The 12,951-nt window shown below is 42.0% G+C and overlaps 1 protein-coding gene across 2 annotated transcripts in view; it reads left to right on the forward strand.

Annotated features, from left to right (window-relative positions):
- The window catches only part of camk2g2 (calcium/calmodulin-dependent protein kinase (CaM kinase) II gamma 2), a 70,458-nt gene that overhangs the window by 31,161 nt on the left and 26,346 nt on the right, over positions 1 to 12,951 (forward strand). For both annotated transcript variants that reach the window (XM_083775471.1, XM_083775472.1), the window contains exons 5-11: positions 556 to 621; positions 1,612 to 1,684; positions 6,630 to 6,732; positions 6,951 to 7,034; positions 8,919 to 9,013; positions 11,017 to 11,139; positions 12,449 to 12,532. In XM_083775471.1, the coding sequence (XP_083631597.1) occupies positions 556 to 621; positions 1,612 to 1,684; positions 6,630 to 6,732; positions 6,951 to 7,034; positions 8,919 to 9,013; positions 11,017 to 11,139; positions 12,449 to 12,532 (628 nt within the window). The remainder of the gene's footprint in view (positions 1 to 555; positions 622 to 1,611; positions 1,685 to 6,629; positions 6,733 to 6,950; positions 7,035 to 8,918; positions 9,014 to 11,016; positions 11,140 to 12,448; positions 12,533 to 12,951) is intronic.

Raw genomic sequence — 12,951 nt, forward strand, 5'->3', positions numbered from 1 at the left:
AGTGGTTAAGAATAATTATATAATTATATTATATATAATTATATAATTAATTATATTATATTATAATATATAATTATATTTTTGTAAAAGTGAAAACCACTAAATATTACCATTACTCATTGTTTTACAACATATTACCATTGTAACGTTTCACCCACTATTGAACCCATGACCCACAGTTCACCAGTCTGGCCCCTGTCTGGACAACAACCCCCTTCCCCAAAGGTAGCTCCCTCAGAGGAGGGAGTTATGGCCAAATATCACAATGCGACAATATCATTATGCTTACAATATTAAGAATTCTGTTTTAAGTTAATAGTAGTGGTAAAATGTCTATCCACTATTGAGAGTATGTTCTCTCTTTAATTACAGCAGCAGTATTTATTTTAGAAGCTAAAGATACTGAGATATACAGAAGGGGGCAGTAATGAACTATTAAGCATCACATCATCAAGGGTACAGTATGACCGCCATGTCTCAAGCTGCTGCTGAATGAAAAAACAATAACAAATGCGTCTCTGCTTTGTATGTGTCTGTGTGCTTGTGCATGTGTAGTGTCACCGGGGGGGAGCTGTTTGAAGACATTGTTGCCAGAGAGTATTACAGCGAAGCTGATGCCAGGTACAGTACAGTATATGGCCTTACCCGCTTGGCTACTAAGGTTTTATCTTTGGTTACTTACTGTATTTGTGTGTGGATTTTCATATGATTTTCAACTAAGGGACTGCAATGGAAATAAGCCGTTGGGCTTTCTTGCATTTATCCTTTTGATAGTGATGTATGACTATGTGCATTTTTCCGTACATGTAAACATTGTCAATAGACATATCGATCAATCAATCAAAGCACACAGGTGGCTAAGGGAAAACACAGGAAAAAAGAGGACGAAAGAGAGAGAGAGAATGTGATAAGAAAGAGGACGAAAGAGAGAGAGAGAGAGAGTATAATGATGGGGGTGTGAACTGTGAACGTCTGCACAGAAGATGATAAAAAGAAACCGAGTGGTGGAATGAAAAGAGGTTTGTGATCAGGAGAGAAAAATGGAAATAGGAAGGGTAAGAAAATGTGGGGACCAGAATTCGCTTAATTTGGACACGAAGCCTGAAGCTTCACGCCTGATTTTTGTCTTAAAAAAAGAAACGTGGAACATAATTTCTCCCTCCCCTCGATACTTCTTTCTTTGTCTCTATATTTTCCATTACTCCCTCACGCTATACAGTTGAGCTAAACTGGATCGGGTAGATGGGTTTCATTAACCCATTTTGACCTGAGATCAGATTGAAAAAATGTCTTCTACACCCTGACAGTTTTCTGAATAAATCTATGTTTCTATGTCAGTGGTTCTTCGATTTTTCAAAAAATAGCAGACCTACAAGCTTGTAGCGTGCCACTCTGTGGCGCGCTATGAGCTTGTATATCTGCTATTTTTCAATAGCAGATCTGGGTTAACCCATTTTTCCCCCGCCCCAAAATGGGTTAACCCCCCCACCTCGGCATCGCTTTGAATAACAGTTGACATTTTGGATGGGAAGTCTTATTGACGGCTATACTGTACCTACAGTATGATGATGGATTGACGAATGGGCATCTCCTTTTCTGTCTCACCTGCAGCCAGTGCATCAATCAGATCTTGGAAAGTGTCAGCCACATCCACCAGCATGACATCGTACACAGGGACCTCAAGGTGAGTCATCGTTTCCACGGTTACCAGCAGTCGGTCTCCTGAGCAGCGTCACAGGACCACACACGCACGCACGCACACACACGCACGTGCGCACACCAGTGTTGTTTTTGGCAGCAAATTTCTATTTTAGTTTAGTCATAGTCTTTGGACTGAAACTTCATTTAGTTTTAGTCACATTTTAGTCACCTGGAATGTCTGTGTTAGCCTAGTTTTAGTCGACTAAATGTCATAAGATTTTAGTCGACTAAATCCACAGTTGATTTAGTCGACTGAAATGTATTTTGGCGGGTCTTGATGCCGTCGTAATGAGTGTTTTTACACTTGCTATTTTCAGCATGCAACCATGTGTAAAATGACTTGTACTGGATCTCTTGTCCACTAGTCCCTTCCTAACATTTTAGTCTAGTTTTTATTTGTCGACGAAATTGTCAGTATATTTAGTCTTAGTTTTCGTCATCGTAGCTTAGTTTTCATTTAGTTTCCATTTGTTTTTGTCAGTGAAAATAGGTAGTCGACGAACATTTTTCGTCTTAGTTTTAGTCGACGAAAACAACACTGGCGCACACGCACACACACACACGTGAGCCCCAACAGCTTGGTTTGTCACTTTTTACAAAACTGTATTTACTTTTTTGGCCATCTCTAAAAGCGGCACAGTATGTGATATGCCACTTTTACAAAACCATTTAAAATCAGTAAATACTATTTTTCTGGGAGTGGTATACAGTTCCAGGATATATATTAAAATCACACAATTAAGCAAAATTAAATGAGTTATTAAACAGTTCTACAATATTATTTTCCTCCTAGGATTGTTGATTGATTGAGTTGAGTTTTAGATCCTACTATTGTCACTATTGCCTACAGTTAAACGATAAATAGCTTTACATTTAAATGTAATACATTTTTATTGCATTGTTTGCTACAGTACTTAAAGCTGCACCATGTGTGAGTTTTCTGTTATACCCCAGATTTAAACTGTGTCTGAAGTGCTGAAATGTTTACCGCTACGCTAATAGAGCCCGCCTGCTTGCTCAGGGGAGAAATGTAATTTTCACCTTCCGGCCAAACGTTGTGTAAAACCCAGAAATGGTATCCTGTCAAAGGTTGTGTGTGTCTAATCTAGACGACAGGATCTACGTAGAAGAGCAGGGAGAACAAATGCAACCACCCCGACTGTTAACATTGTATTAACATACGTCTACCATACAGATTGGACAAAATGCTATTCACTAGAACCTTGTGTAACCTTACACATAACAATAATAATATTGTTACTGTTCAATTAGGGACATCACAAACATATTATACGACCATTTTTCAAATAGTGTTTCTTTGTCCACAGGTTTTTTTTCAACAACAAAAAAAAATAGAATAAAATAAAGCATATGAGAGAGATGGATGATGTGTACAGAAATTAAAGTACAATACAATATAATACTCATAGGGAGACATAAGGGAGTATTTGAAACTGTGAGCAGTAATTAAAATGAAAACAACAGAACCAAAAAAGAGAGACATGAGTAAGACAGAATCATTCAATCCTTGCCGCTACAAAATCTGGTCGCAAAGGAATAATATATTCCACCCAGTTAGACCAAAACTTTATAAATGTCTCCTTTCTGCAGTCTGAGAGAGAAAGTGGTCTGTTCCATATTATTAATATAATTTACTATATCTATCAATTTTTTTATGGTAGGGTGGTGTAAATACTTTTCTACAACTAATGTCTTTTGTATCTGTATTAACCCATTTTGGGTCGGGAACCCCTTTTGGTGTTAGCATTACGTTATGCTTTAGCTATTGAAAAATAGCAGATCTACAAGCTACGAGCTTGTAGGTCTGCTATTTAAAAAAAATCGAAGAACGACTGACATAGAAACAGCTTTTTCAGAAAACTGTCAGGATGTAGAAGACATTTTTTAGAATCTGATCTCGGGTCAAAATGGGTTAAACTGTTATCCAAATTATCACTGTATATCGGAAATCCGATCGGGCAAAAGTATATCGATGCATTCTCTAACGCATGCAGGCAGGCGCACAGCCGCGCACGCACACACACACACGCACAGTCTGTCTCACTCACACACGATCCCCTTGGCATCATGATTGTGATGACGAAGGAAAGAAGGAATGACGAGATGAGCCTCCTGGGTGTTTATCATTCAGTCTCCGTACCCACCCCGCCATGCTCTCTCTCCTCCTCCTCCTCCTCCTCTCTTCTATCCCTCTCTCCTGTCGTCTCTGCCAGTGACGAAAGCAGACTGTGTGTGCTATTTATAGCGGAGCGAGTGGTGGCTGAAATGATGTCTGGTGACGCCGATTGCACCCCGACGGACAGACAGGGGGGGGATTGTTCACCCAAAGCGGCCATCGCCATCCACTGCTTCCTGTCTCCTTGTAGTGTTGTTATTAACCCATTCTGACCTGAGATCAGATTCTAAAAATTCTATGTCAGTCGTTCGAATTTTCAAAAATAGCAGACCTACAAGCTCGTAGCATGCCACTTGGTGGCGCGCTATGAGCTTGTAGATCTGCTATTTTTCAATAGCTAAAGCATACCATAATGCTAACGCCACGGCTAACGGGGCGGTCGGCGGCCAATTACAGATAATTCTGTGGCTCCTCGACATGGAATAGGTTGAGCACCACTGACATAGAAACATGGGTTTTTCAGAAAACCGTCATTTGTAGAATCTATAGTGCCAGGTCTAAATGGGTTAAAACGTGTAAAGTAAAGAACCGGAGAGTATATCACCTTTTCCTCTCCCTCCATCCCTCTTTCTATGTCTCATGTTAGCATGTTAGCATTAGCATGTTGGCATGCATTTTTCATTTCCTTTGGTTATCCTCTGCCGTCTCTTCTCATTTACTCTCTCTACGCTTGAGCTTAACTTGACCGGGTAGATTTGCTCACAACACACCGTAGGATGTTTTCATACCACCACACGCGCTCGCATGCACGCACGGTGTCGTACACGCGCACGCATGCCGGCGCACACTCTTTGGAGGCTTGTGGCTGAAGCCAGAGCGATGGGCAGGGGGTGGGGGGGGGGGGGGGGGGTGCAGGCTGGTGGCAGTCTGCGTTGCCGTGGTAACGGTGGGTGAGGTCGCGGCAGCATAGGGACCGATTATACCTCCTCCCACATATATATATATATCTGTCTCATGTAGTCTCCCATGTCTGTCTTTTTCTTTGCATTTCTCCCTCCCTATCTATCTCCCGGCCATCTCTCTCTTTTGTTCTACAATCTCTCCATGTTCTTCTGTGTGTACACTTCTCTTCCTTATTGGTTTGGTCCTTTGACCTCTTTCCCTCTGCCTCTCCATTTCTCTGTCTCTCTCCATCTGTCTCAAGTTGTCTCTCTCTCTCTCTCTCTCTCTTATCTCTTCTTCCATCTTCGTCTCTTTGTGTCTCTCCCTCTCGCTCTGTCTTGTTCACACTTTCTCTCCCGTCTTTCCCCTTCTTTATATTGGTTCATCTTTTGCTACCTTAAATCTTTTTTTTTCCTCTTTTTTTTTTAGCCCTCTACCTTTCAGACTTTACAGTAGCTCGTTCATATCCCTCACACCATTATCTCCAAGTCCACATGGTGTGGACTGTGTTTCAGACGGAAAGAGAGTGCAGTCAAATAGAAAAGTCAAATGTGCCCATCCATCTGACACATGCACACACACACACACACACACACACGCACAAGTGTGTGTGTGTGTGTGCGTGTGCACACTTCACTTCATTCCTGTTGGATTTTAATGGCACAGGATAGGCTTAAAGCATCTGGCCTGACCTTTGGGACTGATTTTGTATATGCTGGTCTTTGTCAAACCTCAGAATTGCGCAGACACATATGACTTACATTCTCCATTCCTTGTCATTGACGATGGGAATTACATTTTTGTGCAGGACAAAGTTTGTGAAGATACACTATGCCCAGCTTTGTGCGTTTCTGTAAATCTTGATTGGCTGAGAAAAGTACATATTGAGGATAACATGTTAGGACAGAAAAGTAAGGATGGAAAAATGAGGATGCAAATTGTGATTGGCTGGAATGAGACATGATGTATGATGACAAGAGCTTGCTTTTGTATGGGTCCACAGACTTGGCTGCTACTGTACATGACAAGGTGGACTTCTGGACTTTTAAATCGTTTGTTTTAAGCATGCCAACCCGTTTCTTGTGAAGCGTTTACCCCATTGGTTACAGTTGTACTGTTTATTTTATTTATTGGCTTGTTTCTTGTATGAAACAACATTTGTTACAAGACAAGATGTATTTATATATCGGCCACATGGCGTCCTACGTTGACATTTGGTGCCCTAAAGCCTAAACAAGGGCCACTTCACCCCTTTTGCAACCAGATCTTTTAATGATGTTTGGGAGACGAGGAACACTTTCCTGGGGTTTTTCTGTGGGTAATATATGTGTTTTTAGATATTTCAGTATTTCAAAGTGTCCATGGGCCTCATGATGTCATGGACACTGGGCTCACTTCCTTCCTGGACTACATGTTGTCTCAGTAAGACAGCCCTCCCCCTATCCACAAGGAGGAGCAGTGGACCAAAGCATTATGGGAATTGTAGTCCAGGAAGGAAGTGAGCCCAGTGTCCATGACATCATGGAGCCCATGGACACTTTGGAATACTAAAATATGTGAAAACACATATTACCCAGGAAAGTGTTTCTTGTCTCCCAAACCCAAACATCATTAAAATAAGATCTGGTTGCAAAAGGGGTGAAGTGTCCCTTTAAAGTCCATAGACTTGACTCCTCCACTCTATTTTAGTTGAATGTTCACCCCTAGAATAGGGACGCTAGGGTTCATGAGGTTAAAGTCATTGTACGATTGCTAAGTCAGTCTGTCTGTCTGTCTGTCTGTCTGTCTGTCTGTCTGTCTGTCTGTCTGTCTGTCTGTCTGTCTGTCTGTCTGTCTGTCTGTCCTGCAGCCAGAAAACCTGTTATTGGCCAGTAAGATGAAGGGGGCAGCAGTGAAACTGGCAGACTTTGGCCTGGCCATTGAAGTTCAGGGCGACCAACAGGCCTGGTTCGGTAAGAGGTTTTTATGAGCTAATTGCGGTGCATAATGTGTTTGAATACAGACATATATATTGAAAATATATATGTCGATATACGTCGGCACAGCTTTGTGTGTTTGTAGCATGGAATGTGATGATTTGATTGGCTGATGTGTGATGATAAGAGCGCCCCTCACTTCACACAAGTGTGATTTTTATTTTCTTGTGTTTTCTTCTTCTTTTTTTTTTTAGGTTTTGCAGGCACTCCCGGCTACCTGTCTCCAGAAGTGTTGAGGAAGGACCCCTACGGCAAGCCGGTGGACATATGGGCTTGTGGTCAGTTTGGCATCTCGCCAACACGCGTGTGCATTTGTGCGAATGTGTATGTTTGGGATGGGCATAATGTACATAATATCAAAAATATTGTATGATTTGAGCTAAATGAAGGTAACTACATTCATTAACCATGCCCAGAAATGGGGGTTAAAAACATTTTTAACAGGTCAGATATTTGCGAACCAGAGCTCTTCTTGAAGTGAAAAGAGTGAACTCTTTCTTCTGAAATCGTCCAGTTTAGAAGATTATTCTAATGCCCATGACGGTATTGACGACTTTTTTTTTAAATTTTGGGGGTACAGACGACCCTCGATTATACTAACCGTAGGGGGCGGTGTTGTTTCCGTGGGTGATCCAAAAACATCCCCCTTCCATTCACTCCTGTTATAGCCACGCTCTTTAGCTGTGTTTTCCTCTGAATCTTTCCTCCATCCGGAGATATTTGGACCCCAATGAAAAATCTTATCGATTATTTTGAGAATACCAGATATTAAAACCCATTTTGAGCGGGAACCCCTTTTGGTGGTTCCATACATTATGTTATAATTTAGCTATTGAAAAATAGCAGATCTACACGCGGCACTCGGTGCCGCGCTATGAACTTGCAGGTCTGCTATTTTTGAAAAATCGTTAAAATGTGCCTCAAATCTTTCCGAAAATTGTCATGATTTAGAAAACTTTTTTTTTTTTTTTAATTTTGACGTGAGGCCTGAATGGGTTAACAGAGAAAAAAAGTCATTGGTTGTTATTTTAGTTTTCTTAATTTTTACAGTAGAATGGCCTTCCCTGTAGGCTATGGATTGACTCATATACTGTAAGCACCAAACCTTTCACACGTGCAGCCTTATTTTATTATCGGCCTCATTCGTGGTCTGCCTCACGATATTATAGCAGCCAGCTTTATGCTTTTGCAGCCACAGCTTCCTCTGGTCCCCGATGGCTGCAAACCATGCTTTTCCCTGGGTAGGACTTTCTGAAATATGTAACTTGAATTTGATAAACTCAATAGAGCGTCACAGTCCCGCCTCCTTTCATGACGACGCCAGGCCCAGGAAATTAATCCCAATGCATTTTTCCCATAGACATTTCAAAACGTATTTATTTAAAGACCTTTTAAGCGTCGTACGAAGCCAACTCTTGTCGTGACAAATCATGACACAATATTTTGGACCAAACAAATAATTACAAAGAAGAAAAACAACAAAAGAAGTGTTGTAACCTGCCGTTTTTTTCTACTTTCGAATTCTTTGTTTGGCCCGAATTATTTTATTTGTTGTCATGATTTGTCACGACAAGAGTTGGCTTTGTCCACGGCGTAAACGTCTTTAAATAAATACTTTCTGAAAAGTCTATGAGGAAAATGAACGGATTATTTTCCGGGTCTCTCGAGGGGGCGGGACTGCGACGCTCTATAGAGCCTTGAAGTCCTGACGTCAGTAGAGGGCGTCAGTCCACAGGTTTGTGTACTTTTTATTTGCATTGTAATCAATCATTGACATCATTAACGACGCAGAAGCCACTCCCCTGACAGAAAGGCCGGCATGGTCCGTTTATTTTTCAAACATAGTTCTTATATGAAGCGACCTAAAATCGCCCTATGGGGATTACAATGCAAATAAAAAATCACACCTGTGTGAATTGAGTGGTGCAACTCCCTCTCTCTCTCTCTCTCTCTCTCTCTCTCTTTCATTAGCAGGCAACAGAGCAGCACTATCTCTCTCTCTGTTTCATCATAATTATAGGCTGGCCATACTGTATGTAGTCTGAGACACATGATCCAACTTTTTTCCTGGAATTAAACTCCATTGTGTAATATCAGATCTTGCCACATGATCCAACTTTATTTGTATGTGCATATGTGTACTGTACGTGTGTGTGTGTCAGGTGTCATCCTGTACATTCTGTTGGTGGGCTACCCCCCCTTCTGGGATGAGGACCAGCACAAACTATATCAGCAAATCAAGGCCGGAGCTTACGACGTGAGTATCGACAAACACGACCAGAGAATATCAGTGTGCCGGCCCTTTTGCTATAGGTCGCTTTGAGTCCAGAACGCAAATCATACCGTAGCCCCATATGTGCCCTCTCCCTACGCTCATTCTGTAGCTCCGAGATGAGGTCACACCCTGGGCCCCTCCCACCGCGGTTCAGAAACGGCGCATGTTTCCACAAGGAACGCTTCTTACCCTTTTCTGCACAACAAATCCAAAAAGTGAAGGGGCAGAAAAGGTTTACACTAATTCAAACTTATAGCAACGCCAAAGAAAATCCAACTTTTTAAATGGTTACACGAGCGTCACAGCGGTTGTTGAGCATGTTTTTTCAAGGAAGTTGAAAAGCTTTAGCACCTCCCCGGCGCCTCCCCTGGTCGAAAATGTCCAACTGACTTCAGTTCACTTGACATGCATGCGCACACGCACGACTTCCTTGATAAACACAAGGACTGTTTCTAAAGAGGACGGGACGCGAAGACCGTAAGGGCGCCGCCATGTTGCTCACATGGTGCTCCATGGAAGGAAAGAAACATGCGCAATGGGCTTTATGCAGCCAACACTTCCGCGTTCAGCTTCATTGGTCTCAACTGCGCATGTTTCTTTCCTTCCATGGAGCACCATGTGAGCAACATGGCGGCGCCCTTACGGTCTTCGCGTCCCGTCCTCTTTAGACAGTCCTTGGATAAACATGGAAGCGGCTGACTAAACAACCGCTGAAACGCTCGCGTAACCGTTTCAATTTTTCTTGGACGTTTTCTAAGTTTGAATTAGTGTCAAACTTTTTTAGCTCTTCACTTTTTGGATTCATTGTGCAGAAAAGGGTTAAGAAGCGTTTCCTTGTGGAAACATGGGCCGTTTCTGAACCGCGGTGGGAGGGGCCCAGGGTGTGTGACCTCATATCGGAGCTACAGAATGAGGCGTATAGGGAGAGGGGGCACATTATCGGGCTAATCATAACCTGGTCCAAGATGTTTGTCTAAACGGGAGATGTTCTGCGGCGGTCTTGTCTCTCTGTCGGGCTCACGCAGAGCGAGCCGGATAGTCTTTCGTTAAAACAAGTCGCTGAAGGGCTTTCTTTTAACCTGAATCCTATTGTGAGGAGGACGACGATCTGACCTACCGAAAAACGGACCAAAATTATGTTCTGTGCCCCGAGAGCTCAGTTTTAAAAAACTAAAGCATTTTAACCCATTTATTTTTGGGGGCGGGAACCCCTTTTGGTGTTTTAAACATTATTATGTTATAATTTAGCTATTGAAAAATAGCAGATCTACAAGCTCGTAGCGCGCCACTCGGTGGCGCGCTACGAGCTTGTAGATCTGCTATTTTTTTGAAAAACCCTGTGAAAATGTGGCGCAAATCTTTGAATAAATGTTCTTTCGGAGTGAACGTTTTTAACTCAAATCTTTGCTTCTGGGGGAGTCCCTGGAACAACATATTTTCAGGTCGGCGGCCAATTTCATATATTTTTGGGGGTAAGACGTGCAGCAAAGGCCGACGGGCTCGGGACTCGAACCTGCGACACGCCGTCAGGCTGGATGACCGGCCTAGGTGCCTGTTCTGACATCACACTGATGTTCTGACATCACAATTATGCGCAACCTCACCCTTTTTATTAGCCAATTGATCACGCCTGATCACCCCCCCAACGGGCACTGTTCTAGTTTTTCTTAATTCCCATAAATCTGTTATGGAGTTGTATTTTAGTTTAAAAAAGGAAACGAGTAATGGCGTATATACTTGTCTTATTTTTCCACAAATTTGCTGTGTGTACTTTCAAGGTTATTCTTCCATGCTAACTGAAATATAATTTCTGAAGGATGCAACAATGCCATGTTTGTGTATGTCATTAAGACTTTGCATCGGTCATGGATCACGCATGTACTGTACTGCATGTATGCTACTGTATCATAACACACTGAACCCTATATACAGTATTCTGCTATTCCTCAACCTTGTTCCTCTGTGTGCACCTCTCTGTGTCTCAGTTCCCCTCTCCGGAGTGGGACACAGTCACTCCCGAGGCCAAGAATCTCATTAACCAGATGCTGACCATCAACCCCGCCAAGAGAATCACGGCCGACCAAGCCCTGAATCACCCCTGGGTCTGCGTGAGTCCACATACCCCTGAACAGACACAGCCCACGGGAGTACATACAGTAGACATATACTGTGTACATGCGTTCAGCTTGTACTCCGTGATCCTGTGTATCAGACACAAACAATATTGATTTGATTGATTGATTGATTTATTAACAGTTTGCAGAATTACAGTACATTTCAAGCACAAACTCAATACAAAGACTGTTAACTGTGAGTGGACGACCCAATTAAGCATTACACTTGTTTACAAGAGGGTCCACCATGTTCAATTCATCAAGACATTTAGAGACGTACAAATGGTCATATAGTCAAAGAACAGAACAGGAATTCATCATAAAGGAAGCAAAAAGGGAAAAGAAACATATACAGTGAGGGGAAGAGGGGGGGGGGATTCAGATTTTACGGGGACCAGTTTCGCATTGCAGCCGTCCGTAGGTGCCCTTTGAGAGCGGTTTTGAAGGAGTCAAGGGATTCACATGTCTTAATGACTGTTGGTAGGGCGTTCCACATTTTGGTGGCATAGGAGCGAAAATAATTTAGTCCCTTGTATCAACATGGTACTGCATTGATGTTTCACCCATCAAGCAATTTAGCATGATCACGGTAGAAGTATAAAAAATGATCACATTGGCAATGCTTACATTTATGTGGGATATCCAAATTAACACATCACATTGCTGCATGTACAACATTATCACAACGATTCCTCCTTCGGTACATGGGCAGAAATCGAAAGCCTCCTAAATGCTCCGAAATCAGTACGTTTGTGTACATCTAGTGTGGATGTTGTAATACCTGCTTATTTGGATATTTTGTCAGTTATCTTTCAATTTATCGTGACGGCCCACTTCTGCTGCCATTTGCTCACCGCTGACAAAATGGCCTGGTCCGAAATTCCGAATGAATGAATCACACTGTCTTTAAAAAATTTATCATTTCAAAAGATTTAAATAACAGACAAAACAAATAACACCTTTTCATCAATTAAAAATGATACATTTGACACTTAAAACGGACACGTTTGAAAGCATTCTTACTTCACAGCATTTCTTCACACGTGCCTAAAACCGGCGGGAACGCCTTTTTGGTGTTAGCATTATGTCGTGCTTTAGCTATTGAAAAATAGCAGATCTACAAGCTTGTAGGTCTGATTTTTTTTTTTAATCGAAGAACGACTGACATAGAAACGTATAGCCTTTTCAGAAAACTGTCAGGATGTATAGAAGACATTTTTTAGAATCTGATCTCGGGTCAGAATGGGCTAATCTAATCTGATTATTTACACACCTGTTGCATTCTCTCCTCTCTCCCGTCCAGCAACGCTCCACCGTGGCCTCCATGATACACCGCCAAGAGACCGTGGAATGCCTGCGCAAGTTCAATGCCAGGAGGAAACTTAAAGTATGTCTAGATAGTAGATACACACTCACTCCAATGTTGTTTTTGGCAGCCATTTTAGTTTTAGTCATAGTCTTTTGAATAGTTTTCCTTTTAGTATTAGTCACATTTTAGTCACCAGGAATGTCTTAGTGTTAGTCTAGTTTTAGTCGACTAAATATCATGAGATTTTAGTCGACTAAATCTACAGCTGATTTAGTCGACTAAAATGTATTTTGGCGGGCCTTGATGCCGTTGTAATGCAATTTTACACTTGCTGAAAATAGCAGATCTACGAGCACACAACGCGTCGCAGCTATTTTCAGCATACAACCAAGTGTAAAGTGACTTATACTGGATCTCTTGTCCACTAGTCCCTTCCTAACGTTTCAGTCTAGTTTTTATTTGTCATTATATTTAGTCTTAGTTTTCGTCATCGTAGC

The sequence above is a fragment of the Protomyctophum parallelum genome (assembly GCF_964188405.1).
Source record: "Protomyctophum parallelum genome assembly, chromosome: 10".
Lineage (NCBI taxonomy): Eukaryota > Metazoa > Chordata > Actinopteri > Myctophiformes > Myctophidae > Protomyctophum > Protomyctophum parallelum.